The sequence below is a fragment of the Erinaceus europaeus genome, chromosome 2, assembly GCF_950295315.1.
Source record: "Erinaceus europaeus chromosome 2, mEriEur2.1, whole genome shotgun sequence".
Taxonomy (NCBI): Eukaryota; Metazoa; Chordata; class Mammalia; order Eulipotyphla; family Erinaceidae; genus Erinaceus; species Erinaceus europaeus.
The window spans coordinates 132665557-132680565 of NC_080163.1; the positions used below are offsets into that span (position 1 = coordinate 132665557).

A 15009-nucleotide genomic window follows, 5' to 3' on the forward strand; every position below is an offset into this window, starting at 1 on the left:
TCCCCCATATTAAAGGAAAGAATGGGGGAGGGATAGCCTAGTGGCTCTGTAAAGAGACCCATGTCAGAGGCTCCAAAGTCCCAGGTTCACTCCCCTGTACTACCATAAGCCAGAGCTGAGCAGTGCTCTGATGAAAAAAGAAAAGAAATTTTAAAAAGGAAAAATTGGCCACTAAGAACAGTGAATTTAATCTGCAGGCACCAAACCCCAGCAGTAACCTTGGTGACAATTTAAAAAAGGGGGGGGGTTAATAAAGATTCCCATTTCATCTTTAGCACTTAACAATGCTATATGTCATCAGACAGAAATTTATTTTATCTAATAAATGGGAAAAGTAGTCCTTTCAGATTACATTTAAGTATAAATAAACACCTAATTACATTGCATTTTTGGTAAGCTTAACTTTGTTCTTGTTTTTCTAATGTTTTTTCTTTGATGCACAAGTCAAGTACTTTATAGTGACCTGAGTTGATGAATCTAATTTTGCATGCTACTTACGATTTTCATTTAGCAATCTCCCCAGAAGCCCAACCCGCTCCAGTCTTCTGCTACAATGGATGACGAAGAAGGGGACACCTGTACAATATGTTTGGAACAGTGGACCAATGTTGGGGACCACCGGCTTTCAGCATTACGCTGTGGCCATCTCTTTGGGTATAGGTGTATTTCTAAATGGCTTAAAGGACCGACACGAAAATGTCCCCAGGTAAATTCTGAGTTTTACATAGTCAAAATGTTGATTAAATTTCTAGACCCACACTAATTATGTCCCATTGGTTTCTATAGTGTAACAAGAAAGCCAAGCATAGTGACATCGTTGTCCTTTATGCCCGAACCCTGACAGCTTTGGACACTAGTGAACATGAACGCATGAAAAGGTAGGAAGATAGCATAATGGTTATGCAAAGAGAGTCTCATGCCTGAGGCTACAAAGGCCCAGGTTCAGTCTCCTAGACCAGAGCTGTGCAGTGCTCTGGAGGAAAAAAAAATAAAGAAAGAAAGAAAAGGTAGGTGATAAGAGTATTTCTAACTGGAATCTTCCCTTTGGTTCTTTGTGGGCATATCTGAAGAGTCATTTATCTTTTTTTTTTTTCTTTTTTGCCTCCGGGGTTATTGCTGGGGCCCAGTGCCTGCACCACAAATCCACTGCTCCTAGAGGCTATTTTTCCCCCCTTTTGTTAACCCTTGTTATGGTTATTATTGTTGTTATTGATGTTGTTGGATAGACAGAAATCGAGAGATGGGGAAGTCGGGGAGAGAAAGATAGACACCTGCAGACTTGCTTAACTACTTGTGAAGCAACTCCCCAACAGGTGGGGAGCTGGGGGCTCGAACCAGGATCCTTACGCCAGTCCTTGCACTTTGCGTCATGTGTACTTAACTCACTGAGCTACTGCCCAGCTCCCACTTTTGAATTTTTAAAAAATAAATATTTTTTAAATTATATATGATAGTTTCATAAGCAGAAAGGAGAGAGAAGCAAGTCAAAGCATCACTTCAGTGTATGCAGTACGTTTTCTGAAGGTGACCTGAAAGATAGAATCTCTCTATAGCATTAAAAAAAAAAATAGGGGCCAGTGGTAATGTAGACATAGTGCTAAGGACAAGTGCTAGCTGAAGGATCCCAGTTCGAGCCCTTGGATCCCCATATGCAGGGCGTTGGCTTCACAAGCAGTGAAGCAGGTTGTGAAGATGCCTGTCTGAAAATGTACTAATGCACAAGAAAGCAGAGTTGAATCGAGACTAGAGTCATGCTTCGGTATCACTTGTTGCCTTAGTGTGCTAGAGTCCTCGAATAGTAACTGCTAACCTTATTCACTGGCTGTGGCCCTCATGGCACAGTCAGCCACCAGGTTAGTTACATATGTTACTGTTATGACATATACTAAAATGTTCACAAATTAGAGATGGTATGCCTGTCTGTAGTTTGACTATGGTTTGTGTAGAAGACCTCTATTGCAAAGATGTATAAAAATTTAAGATGTATCTGCAGGAGCCTATAGATTCAGGTCTGGCATAAGGTGGTGCAGGGGTTGAATCTAGGGCCTCCAGTTTGGTGTAGAATTTCTGTAGGCTGTGTCCAAGTGATCTGAATTCAACTTTGCTGACAATAGATTTGATTTTTTTTTTTTCTCTTGAATGTGAAAGTTCTACACTAATGAATGCCTTGTACTATAGTGGAAATGAGTTATAACGATGACAAAGTACTGTGATGGGGTTATAAAATCTATTGCAGGGAGTCAGATGGTAGTGCAGCGGGTTAAGTGCACGTGGTGCAAAGTGCAGGACCGGCTCAAGGATCCCGGTTCGAGCCGTCTCCCCACCTGCAAAGGAGTTGTTTCACAGGCAGTGAAGCTGGTCTGCAGGTGTCTTATCTTTCTCTCCCCCTCTCTGCCTTCCCCTTCTCTCCATTTCTCTCTGTCCTATACAACGACAGTGACATCAATAACAACAATAATAATAACTACAATAATAAAACAAAGGCAACAAGAAAGGGAATAAATAAATAATTTTTAAAAATCTATTGCTGGGTCAGGTGGTAGCACAGTGTCTTAAGTTTACATGGTGCGAAGCGTAAGGACCGGTGTAAGAATCCCAGTTCAAGCCCCTAGCTCCCCACCTGCAAGGGAATTGCTTCATAGGCAGTGGAGCAGGTCTGCAGGTGTCTCTCTCTTCTCTTCTTTTGTCTTCCCCTCCTCTCTCCATTTCACTCTGTCCTATCTAAGGACAACGATGATATCAATAGCAACAGTAATAACTATAAAAAAAATAAGAAAAGCAAGGGCAACAAAATGGAAAATAATTTTTAAAAATCTATTGTAAATAGAAATAAAATAGAAAGTAGAATAAATGAGATTCCTTAAACCTACTTTAGCCATGTCTAAAGTCAAACTAATATATTTCTTAGTTACACATCAAAACACTGGTTTTCAGTTTTGATTTCCAGTTTAGTTTAATTTTTTTTAATATTTTTTTTTTGTAATTTTTTATTTTATCTTCCCTTTTGTTGCCCTTGTTGTCTTTTTTTATTGTTGTTGTAGTTATTGTTGTAGTTGATGTCGTCATTGTTGGATAGGACAGAGAGAAATGGAGAGAAGAGGGGAGGACAGAGAGGAAGAGAGAAAGACAGACACCTGCAGATCTGCTTCACCACCTGTGAAGCGACTCCCCTGCAGGTGGGGAGCCGGGGGTTCGAACCGGGACCCTCATGCCGGTCCTTGTGCTTAGCGCCACCTGCGCTTAACCCGCTGTGCTACCACCCGGCTCCCCTAGTTTAATTTTTAAATGTTATCATTAGAGTTATCATTAGGGCTTTGCACCCACGATTCTTCTGTTCTAGAAGACTCTTAGAGAGTAAGAGAAAAAGAGGAGAGATAATACAGCACTGTTCCACCACTCATGAACTTTCTTCATGTAAGTGCTCCTATATGGTGGCTAGACGCCCAAACCCAGGTCCTCACGCATGGTAAAGTATGGACTTTACCATGTGAAGCATCTCCTACCCCCTTAAATAGTTTCTCTATCCCTATCATTTAAAGAATACTAACCAGTGTTATATTATGTGGCATCAAGGAAAAATGATAGCTAAGTCATGAAAATCTTTTTCCTATAAGAGGAGATCCAAGAAAAGTCCTGGAAGTGATGGGTAAGTTTGTTTGTTCTGTGTGCTCAACACTTTTTAAACCTCTGTTTCCAGAACCTGAGTGTCATGCTACTTGAAACAGGTAGACTGAGAATAAAGCAACTCTTCTTTCTGCCAGAGTATTTGGGCATTTGAGCATGCTCATGAATGTGGAATCCACTCTAACATTATAAGCTTTTGGTGATAAGATCTGGGGAGGCAAAGTACATGGTATCACAAGCCTCCCCTCACCCCTGAAAGCCAAAGTTGCAGAAAAAGCTATAGAATGCCTACAGAATACCTCCACCTGGCTGGGGAGGCAGATCTAAGCAAAAAGATAGACTGGATTATCTGTAGCCTGTTCAGATTCTTTTCTGGGCATTACATTACTTCCAGAGTCTACTGCTAAATACCAGGAACAGTGGATCAGGGATTCCATCTTTTTTTTTTTTTTAAGTATTTATTCATGAGAAGGATAGGAAGAAAGAACCAGCCATCTCTCTGGCACATGTGCTGCCGGGGAATCGAACTCAGGACCTCATGCTTAAGAGTCTAGTGCCTTATCCACTGCACCACCTCCCGGACCACTTTTTTTTTTTTAAGATTTTATTTATTTATGAGAAAGATAGGAGGAGAGAGAGAACCAAACATCACTCTGGCACATGTGCTGCTGGGGATCGAACTAGGGACCTCATGCTTGAGACTCCAAAGCTTTACTACTGCATCACCTCCCGGACCACGGATTCCATCTTTGTAGCCATTTCATGACCTTCTGCAACTCTTCCCCAAGTCTAGTCCTTTGATCTAGTCATTGTGCTTTTGGCTGTATAAATTGGCTGGCTAATGGTGGTGCTGGGAATTGAATAAATATAGTGGGGCCATTAAAGCTTCAGGCATGAAGTCTCTGCATAACCATTATGCAGTCTCTCCAGCCCTAAATATAAATTTTCATTGCCACCTTTGACAGTTCTGTCGTCTATGCTCCCATATGGTGATTGAAGAGTTGAACGTAGGTCCTTGTGCATGATAACATATGCATTCTGCTGAATTAGCTGTCTCCCTACCCCTTACTGTTTTTGTTTTGTTTTATCGTTTGTTTAGAGCAAAGACCAGAACAGCAAAACTTCTGTTAATACAGTAAGGGCTAGGCTTGAACCTAGATCTCAGGTAGAGTGCAAGACTTGTATATGATGTGAAGCTCCAGGGTTAGTCCTTGATAACACATATGCCATATCATGAGTGATACGCTGGTTATTAAGTCTGTCTCTCTGTCATAAGATAAATATATTTTTAAAAGAGTTTATTTATTTATTCATGAGAAAGATAGGAGGAGAGAAAGAACCAGCCATCACTCTGGTACATGTGCTTCCGGGGATCAAACTCGGGACCTCATGGTTGAGAATCCAATGCTTTATCCACTGCGCCATCTCCCGGACAACAAGATAAATATTTTTTTAAATACAAAATTTGGGGACCTAGATGAAGTAAAGGGCATGGTTGCTATTTTTAGAGTTGCTATTGTGATTTTTTTTTTTTTAGTAATTATTTACATTCAGTTATCTGATATGTGTAAAATGCTGCTGACCTAATTTTTTTATTAAAATGTATCAAATTTATTTCAACATCTGGTTTCATTTTTAAATTAAAGCTGTTAAATATTTCTAAATTTTAAAATTCATGATGAAAACAGAATTAATAAGCTATTAAACAGTGACAGTGAATGAAGTGGCCCCGTGCATTAACAAAAGCCATGTTTAATAGTAAAAAGTCTCATTTATAATATTTTAAATGAGGGAAATCTTTTTCTCTTCAATATTATAACAAAGTGTTATTTAAGGATTGCAGACTCTGTAGCAGTAAGACTTCCTTTGAAAAAAATACTTTCACTCTAAATAAATGATCTACAATTTCATATAATTAAGCTTTTTCACCCAATTACTACTGTGCCCAATAAAGTTTTCCCACATTTAAGCCTTTCTTTACCACTTATGAACTATTACTAGCTAAAATTCTAAGTTTTCCAAAAAAGAAACTTGGGGGAAAAAAAGAAACTTACGGTTTTCATTTTCACTATGAACCTGTTTGAGCAAAAATATGTCATTACTACCACATAGATTAAGACAAAGAATGAAATAAACAATAGTAGCATGCATACAATCAGTAGATTATCTGACACAGTGGTTTAACTACTACTAAGGAAGAAGCCCCATAGTACTAGGTTTGGCATTTTTCCTGCATGCTTGAAATCATAGGGTACTCAAAAGAGTCATCAATAAAAATGGCAGTATAAATAAGTACAAAAAAGTGTTATATCTAGCAGGTGGTAGTCTACACAGCCAAGATAAAAAGACAGTTCTTTATAAAATTATTAATAGGTTAAAAATACTTAATGTCTAATAATTACTGGTATCTCAAAAGCTAGAGGCAAAAAATATATAAGTACTCAGTGATTAACATTACTTGCTTTTAGAAAACCCAAAATGATTATATTCCCAAAAATAAGCAATAATGATGAAGACATAACACACTGTATCTCTTTTAAGTTACAGTAGACCTTTTACTCAGAAAGCAGTTGTGATTTTCACATTCTTGATTTCTTTTGTTTAGAAAAGAACCCTATTACGTGAATAGTAGGTATAAACCAAATCACTTTTCTCCACAGAATGTCATTTCAGTACAGCAGCTCCTATATGGTAAATAACTAAGCCAGTTATAAAGAATTTATAGCTAAAAAGGGCAACAAAAGGGAATAAATAAATATTTTTTAAAAGAGTTTATAGCATAATAAATGCCAATTTACAACTGTCAGCAAGACATTTACACCAGAGTCCAAAAGTTTTGACAAGATGAGGTCAGAACACGATTCTTCCATATGTTCCAGAATTCATTTACAAAGTTGTACTTTTGTCATAAAATCCAGAGAAGAAGCTTTAGGGGATACTTCCAAAGCTGTAATATTTTCCAGTGGTTGCAAAGTCTGTTGATTACTTCAGTCCTTTTCAGTCGTTTAGCTTTTGCAATATTCTCTTTACATTTTTCCTTTTTCTTTAGCTCCTTGTCTCTGGCCTCAATTATCTTAGCCAACTTCCAGGACAGTACAGCACTTGCTAGAAACAATGGAGTAAGGGCCAAAATAACTGTCGTAAGGAAGCCATATGGATCCTTTGCAGCCCATTCCACAACATACTCAGCCTAAGCCTTGATATCAGACATCTTTAAACCAGTCTTATGCTTGGATAGCTTTGTCCTAGGATTACTAGTAAACCAGTCACAATTTCAGATCGCCCTTGGATGATTGTCTTCTGTTCTACCACAATTCTCCAGGCTGAAAGCAGGAAGCTAATTTTCTTGATCTTGATTCTAGCAACTTTACTGAAATTGAACAGAAGCCGCAACAGTTTGTAGTTTCTGTGTAGATAAAATCAGATATGCCTTACCTGGTAGACCACACACTTTACCATGTCAGTTTACTCTTTCATAATTTGACTTGTGCTGAAGCACTGAACAGCCTGTTGATTTAGCACTTTTAGTCCTCATCCTCTAGGAGGAAACAAACCTGGCTATCATTGCCTGTATTTACACTGAATACCCAGTAGATTCATGGCTTGAGCTTTGCATATTACTTTTCTATATGTTTTTGGACTTGAGGGTTTTTTTGTTGTTGATGACATATTTTATTCTGTTGTGTTATGAGTTGTAGTAAGATGTATAAATTATAAACTTACTATGTCATCTTGCTGAAGGAATTCTGTAACCTTTCTAATCTTCACCTGTTGCTGGCTTCCCTTCTAGTTCCTTACTGAAGGAGCAGATGCTAAGGAAGCAGGCTGAATTAGAGTCTGCACAGTGCCGGCTCCAACTTCAGGTCCTTACTGATGAATGCTCTAAACTTCATAGTCGTGTCCAGGTAAGTTTACTCTTTCTATTCCAGGAAACTTTGGAAAGTGGTGATAAATAAAGATGATTTAAAAAAGGAGAAGAAGAAGAAGAAGAATTGGAAAGTGGGTGGAACAGGGTGGATGTGCACGTAAAGTGCCATGTAAGAAGACCTTAATTCAAGTCTCCGGTGCCCACCTGTGTCAGAGGAAGCTTCACATGCACTGAAGTAGTGTTGCAAGTGTCTTTCTCGTTCCCTCTTTACACCCTCTGCAGCCCCCGGTTGTTCTCTATCAAAGAAAAAATGGCCACTGAGAGTGGTGTATTTATCCTGCAGGCACCATCACATTTTCCTTTGATCTGGGCTGGAACTGAATTTATAGAATATCAGACCTATAAAATTATCATTTGACGGGAGTAGGGCGGTAGCACAGCAGGTTAAGCACACGTGGCGCAAAGTGCAAGGAACCCAGTTCGGGCCCCTGGCTCCCCACCTGCAGGGGAGTCGCTTCATAAGCAGTGAAGCAGGTCTGCAGGTGTCTATCTTTCTCTCCCACTCTCTGTCTTCCTCTCCTCTCCCCATTTCTCTCTGTCCTATCCAACAACAATGACATCAGTAACAACAATAAAAGAACAAGGGCAACAACAGAGAATAAATTTTTTTAAATATGTATATATTGGGATCGGGTGGTGGCACACCTGGTTTAGCGCACATGTTACAATGTGCAAGGACCCAGGTTCAAGCCCCCAGTTCCCACCTACAGGGAGAAAGCTTTGTGAGTGGTGAAGCAGGGGTGCAGGTATCTCTCTTTCTGTTTATCTTCCCCATCTCAATTTCTATCTCTATCAAATAAATACAATAAACATTTTTTAAATAATAAAACAATGTCATTTGACTTTCTGTCCCAAGTTACCCTACAAGCAGAGAAAATAAATCATCACCCAGAATGGTTTAATGTATAAACGAGGTCCAGATAACTCTCACATCATGTCACTGTTATAAACTGATCAAAAGAGATGTGGAACTGGCTACTGTTGTTATAAAAGCAGCTGCTTCTGTGTGATCTTGTCCAAAATACATATAAAATCCCTTCTGGGATTTATTTTGAAGGCAGTTTACGTACACACATTAAGTTATAGATTTAGTTCACCTTTATACTGCAGTTTAAATTCAGTGCTTAAATACAAAATTACTTATTTCATGATTTTCTATTCTCTTTAAGATTTTATTAATGAAAGAGATAAGGTGAGGAGAGAGAGAAGGCCAGACATCACTCTGGCACATATGTTGCCAGTAATTGAACTTGGGATCACATGCTTGAGAGTCCAGTGCTATATCCACTGCACCACCTCCCTGACCACTTAATAGGTTTTTTTTCTAGTTGAAAGAGTAAGACAGTACACATGTTGCACCACTACCCAGTCCCAAAATCTTCATACTTATAGAATATTTTTCATTCTAGGACTTGAGGAAACTAATCGTAGAGCATCAAGACCAGAATTCACAGCAGTTCTTGGGCTCACAAGCACGTCTCCTAAACTGTCTGCCTTCCAGCCAGGGCCAGCAGAAATACCATTTGCAGAAGTCTTTTACAGTGTCTCAGACAGGAAACTGCCGAATCATGACACATTGCAATTCTATGAGCTGCTTGGTGGTATCACAACCTTCCCCTCAGGCCTCCTTCCTTCCAGGTAAACTCTCAGAACCTCAGCTTTTATAGTCATGATTGGAATCCATTTGCTGCCTTTTTTTTTTTCCTTAGGATCTAGCATTCGTTACTGAGTAAACACTGACAAAAGCATAACAAATCACCTTTTCCTAGTCAGTTCCCTGTTAATGTATATATTCTGTTGACTTCTTTCTGTAATTTGTTGACTAGAAAGTTGTAGACATTGATGAACAAGATAAAGTGAGAAGATGAGCTATTTGGAAGCAAAGTGTAAATTCTGGTGTTAATCAGGGATAGCATATGTCCCATTAAAGCTACAGATTCATTTTAGACTGGAAATATGTGTAAAACAGTAAAATCAAAACAAAATTTAGTATTTCAGAAATATACCACTGCTCCACCACCCATGGAGAGCTTTGTTCAGTGTTACAGTTTCTCAATATGATGGGGCTTGAACCCAACAAATGGCAAGATGCTTGCCTTCACTAGTGAGTTACCTCCCAGTGTGTCTTCATTAGTGGGTTTCGTTAATGCTTACCTTATTGGTTCTAATTTCCTCAAATATTTTAATAAGTATTGATTTTCCCTTGCTTAAGATCTGTGATCTTCCTCTTGGTCTCTCTGACTCTCCTGAATCTTTTTTTTTTTTTTTTTTAAGATTTTAAAAGATAGGAGAGAGAGAGAGAGAGAACCAGACATCACTCTGCTACATGTGGTGCCGGGAATTAAACTCAGGACCTCATGTTTGAGAGTCCAATGCTTTATCCACTGCACCACCTCCTGGACCACTCTCCTGAATCTTTTTAGGAGAAAATAAAATAAAGTTTTTCCCACTTGGTTTTCTAGAAAAATAAAGATCTGGTTTAGAGTAGTCTTCTAGGATCTGGCAAATTCCTTAAGTGTGTTTATGTAATAATTGATATTTAATAAAAACGAATATGGGAGTCGGGTGGTAGCGCAGTGGGTTAAATGCACATGGTGCGAAGCACAAGGACCAGCTTAAGGATCCTGGTTCGAGCCACCGACTTCCCACCTGCAGGGGAGTCGCTTCATAGGCGGTGAAGCAGGTCTGCAGGTATCTATCTTTCTCTCCCCCTCCCTGTCTTTCCCTCCTCTCTCCATTTCTCTCTGTCCTATCCAACAACAACAACAATAATAATTACAGCAACAATAAAAAACAAGGGCAACAAAAGGGAAATAGATAAATATAAAAGAATTTTTTTAAAAAACGGATGTTTTGTCATTATCCCAGTAAGAAATAGCAACAAATACTGGGTTGTAAAAAAAGTCATGACATTTTTTCATGCAAAAATGCCTGACTTCCAACACAGTCAGTATAAAGAGAGACCCTTTTTTTTCCCACTTCTAGAAATATATACATTGATTAGAATATTTGAGTCGAGTGGTAGCACAGCGGGTTAAGTGCATGTGGCGCAAAGCACAGGGACCTGAGTAAGGTGAAGGTTTGTAGGTGTCTTCTCTTTCTCTCCCCTCTCTGTCTTCCTCTCCTCTCAATTTCCTCTGTCCTATCCAACAACAACAGCTATAACAACAAGGGCAACAGAAATGAGAAAAATGGCCTTCAGGAGCAGTGGATTTGTAATACAGAGATAGCCCCAGCGATAATCCTGGAGACCCAAAAATTAAAGGTCTGGAGTAACTATTGTCACATCAGCTAGTTCAGTCAGTGTAGGCCCTTAAACTTTTTTGTTCAAACATTTAAGAGGTAAAATAGAATGTAATTCCAAAATTCCCAAGTGTCTTCTCATTCATAAGAGGTGATGCCTGTCTGAAAATGTACTAATGCACAAGAAAGCAGAGTTGAATCGAGACTAGAGTCATGCTTCGGTATCACTTGTTGCCTTAGTGTGCTAGAGTCCTCGAATAGTAACTGCTAACCTTATTCACTGGCTGTGGCCCTCATGGCACAGTCAGCCACCAGGTTAGTTACATATGTTACTGTTATGACATATACTAAAATGTTCACAAATTAGAGATGGTATGCCTGTCTGTAGTTTGACTATGGTTTGTGTAGAAGACCTCTATTGCAAAGATGTATAAAAATTTAAGATGTATCTGCAGGAGCCTATAGATTCAGGTCTGGCATAAGGTGGTGCAGGGGTTGAATCTAGGGCCTCCAGTTTGGTGTAGAATTTCTGTAGGCTGTGTCCAAGTGATCTGAATTCAACTTTGCTGACAATAGATTTGATTTTTTTTTTTTCTCTTGAATGTGAAAGTTCTACACTAATGAATGCCTTGTACTATAGTGGAAATGAGTTATAACGATGACAAAGTACTGTGATGGGGTTATAAAATCTATTGCAGGGAGTCAGATGGTAGTGCAGCGGGTTAAGTGCACGTGGTGCAAAGTGCAGGACTGGCTCAAGGATCCCGGTTCGAGCCTCCGTCTCCCTACCTGCAAAGGAGTTGTTTCACAGGCAGTGAAGCAGGTCTGCAGGTGTCTTATCTTTTTCTCCCCCTCTCTTGTCTTCCCCTCCTCTCTCCATCTTTTGAAAATATTTATTTATTCCCTTTTGTTGCTCTTGTTTTACTGTTGTTATTTATGTCATTGTCGTTGGATAGGCTTTGATGGGCCTCCCCCTCAAAAAAAAAAATGGCATTCTTCTCTTTGTGTGTATGTGTTTTGTTTTTGCTTTAATTAATTTTACTGGATAGAAACAGAAACTCAAAGAGGGGAGGAGAGGGAGGGCCCTGCTTCCCCTGTTATGAAGCTTTCCCCCTGCAGTGGGTGCCAGAGGCTTGAACCTAGGTCCTTGTGCACTGTAATATGTGCATTCAATTTAGTTCAGCCCCTCCTACTTTCTTTTCCTTTGTTTATTTGATCGTCTCCGGGGCTTCAATTTTCTAGGCAAACATTTTCTCATAGAGACAAAAAGGCAGATTGAGAGAGAAATCATAGAGCTTCCTTCAGTTGGATAGGGGCCAGGCTTGAACATATAATATAGCAAGGCAGCATGCTATTCAAGTGAGGGTGTGTGTCAGTTAGAAATTGTTATCTTACAAGCTTTTCCCCAGTGATTTACAAGCCAACAAAGGTGAACAAAGGAACAAGCTACAAACATTTTGCTTTGCTCTAAATTGACTTTTAGAAATCTACACTTTCTCTTTCCTTTTACAGGCTTTGGTGTTAAGATGTTAAGCACTGCTAACATGAAAAGCAGCCAGTACATTCCCATGCATGCAAAGCAGATCCGTGGTCTAGCTTTCAGCAATCAACCCAAAGGCTTATTGCTCTCTGCTTCCCTCGACAACACTATTAAACTGACCAGGTAAGTGTTTTGAAGAAGAATACAGGCCTGTGCTTTAACTTGATGTAAAGAACATAGAAATTAGTATATATGTTATGATAATCTTAGTTTTGCCTCAGGCATGAGTCTCTTTGCATAGCCATACCCCTGCCTTTTTTTTTTTCAGTTGCCTTCAGGGTTATCACTGGGGCTTATTGCTGGCACTATGAATCCACTACTCCCAGTGGCCTTTTTTGCCCCCCCTTCATTAAACTTAAAATGTATTTATTACTTTTAAAATTGGGCTTAGTGGGCTGGGAGATAGTATACTTAAGAGTCCACACCTTACCACTTAACAGGCGACCTGAATTTAAGCCCAGGCTGTCACATGAGAGCACCTCACACATGGGAAACTTCATGATTATTGTTGTGGTATCTCTCTACCTTACCAAAAGCGAAAAAATAAACATGTCCGTTGCAGTGAGGGAAATCACAGAGGCACAAATGGTGGTTGGAGAGGAACCCTCAGCAAAAAGAAAATGTCCACAGAGTAACTGCCATGGAGATAGCTCAGCAGTCTAATTCCAGGCTTGCATTTGTGAGCTTAGCTGCTCAATCCCTGCTAGCACACATGTTAGCATAAACAAGCCCCTGAGTTCAAACCCCCATCCCTACCTGCAGGAAAGTACTACATTGTAAGTTTAATGAATTTGGAGCTCAGAAGACAATGGTTCAGGATTTAACAAAACTAGGTTGGGGCCAGGTGGTAGTGCACCTGGTTAAACATACATATCATCATGTGAAAAGACAGGTTCAAGCCCCCGCTCCCCAACCTGCAGAGGGGAAGCTTCAGGAGTGGTGAAGAGAACCATGAATAATGTACTGATACTTGTGATCCTAGAAATCAACTCAGGGGAGTCGGGTGGCAGCACAGTGGGTTAGGCGCACATGGTGCAAAGTGAAAGGATTGGCATAAGGATCCCAGTTCAAGACTCCCTCTCCCCACATGCAGGGGAGTCACTTCATAAGCAGTGAAGCAGGTCTGCAGGTGTCTGTCTTTCTATTCTCCTCTCTCTTCCCCTCCCCTCCCCTCTCCATTTCTGTCCTATCCAACAACAATATAATCAATAACTACAACAGTAAAACAACAAGGGCAACAAAAGGGAATAAATATGTTGTCGGGCCTTGATTTATTTTCAGCAGAACATCGCTCATCTCTTGCTTATGGTTTTGCCAGGTATTGGACCTGGGGCTTCTGGTACCTCAGGCAGGAACATGTGTTGCTTAAACAACTATGCTACCCCCGCACTCCCGCCCCGCCCTCACACACACACACATAGATTTTGAGTTTGTTTGTTTGCCTCCAGGGTTTTTGCTGTATCTTAGTGTCTGCATTCTGAAGACTGCTTCTGAAGTCTGTTTTTCCCCTTTTGTTGCCCTTGTTGTTTATTGTTATTGTTATTGCTGCCATTGTTGTTGGATAGGACAGAGAGAAATTGAGAGATGAAGGGAAGACAGAGGGGAGAGGTAGATAGACGCCTGCAGACCTGCTTCACCACCTGTGAAGTGATCCCCCCCTGTAGGTGGAGAGTTGGGGGCTCAAACCAGGATCCTTATGTTGGTCCTTGTGCTTTGCGCCATGTGCTCTTATCCCACTGCACTACCGCCCGGCCCCCAGCTTTTGAGTTTGTTTGTTTTTTTTCTTTATTGGGTAATTAATGCTTTACATTCGACAGTAAATATAATAGTTTGTACATTCATAACATTTCCCAGTTTTTCATATAACAATACAAGCCCCACTCGGTCTTCTGTCATCTTTTTTTGGGCCTGTATTCTCCCCCAACCCACCCCAGAGTCTTTTACTTTGGTGCAATACACCAATTCCAGTTCAGGTTCTACTTGTGTTTTCTCTTCTGATCTTGTGTTTCAACTTCTGCCTGAGAGTGAGATCATCCCGTATTCATCAGTCTGTTTCTGACTTACTTCACTTAACATGAATTTTTCAAGGTCCATCCAAGATCGGCTGAAAATGGTGAAGTCACCATTTTTTATAGCTGAGTAGTATTCCATTGTGTATATATACCACAACTTGCTCAGCCACTCATCTGTTGTTGGCACCTGGGTTGCTTCCAGGTTTTGACTATTACAAATTGTGCTAAGAACATAGGTGTACACAGATCATTTTGGATGGGTATGTTGGGTTCTTTATGGTATATTCCCCAGGAGAGGAATTATAAGATCATAGGGATCATAGGTCCATTTCTAGCCTTCTGAGAATTCTCCAGACTGTTCTGCACAGAGGTTGGACCAGTTTACATTCCCACCAGCAGTGCAGGAGGGTTCCTTTGACCCCACACCCTTTCCAGCATTTGCTGCTGTTACCTTTTCTGATGTATATTAACATTCTCACAGGAGTGAAGTGGTATCTCATTGTTGTCTTTATTTGCATTTCTCTAGCTTTTGAGTTTTTAAAATTGCTAGGGAATCAGCCCAGGAGGTGGTGCAGTAGATAAGGCTTTGGGCCCTCAAACATGAGGTCCTAAATTCTATCCTTTGCATCACATAGTTAGGGTGTGTGTGATTTAAACAGATT

General features: G+C 40.0%; 1 protein-coding gene, 2 non-coding genes and 1 pseudogene across 4 annotated transcripts in view; 3 read left to right on the forward strand and 1 right to left on the reverse strand.

Moving 5' to 3' along the window:
• Positions 1–15009, forward strand: part of RFWD3 (ring finger and WD repeat domain 3) — a 36616-nt gene that overhangs the window by 11146 nt on the left and 10461 nt on the right. For both annotated transcript variants that reach the window (XM_007527595.3, XM_060185169.1), the window contains 5 exons: positions 512–706; positions 787–878; positions 7415–7529; positions 8962–9190; positions 12308–12458. In XM_007527595.3, coding sequence (XP_007527657.1) covers positions 512–706; positions 787–878; positions 7415–7529; positions 8962–9190; positions 12308–12458 — 782 coding nt within the window. The remainder of the gene's footprint in view (positions 1–511; positions 707–786; positions 879–7414; positions 7530–8961; positions 9191–12307; positions 12459–15009) is intronic.
• LOC132537367 (small nucleolar RNA SNORA3/SNORA45 family) lies at positions 1737–1866 on the forward strand. The gene has a single exon (XR_009548809.1). It is a non-coding gene; the product is annotated as a small nucleolar RNA SNORA3/SNORA45 family (small nucleolar RNA).
• Positions 6395–6835, reverse strand: LOC103117526 (small integral membrane protein 15-like; annotated as a pseudogene).
• On the forward strand, positions 10994–11123 carry LOC132537368 (small nucleolar RNA SNORA3/SNORA45 family). Its single transcript, XR_009548810.1, has one exon. It is a non-coding gene; the product is annotated as a small nucleolar RNA SNORA3/SNORA45 family (small nucleolar RNA).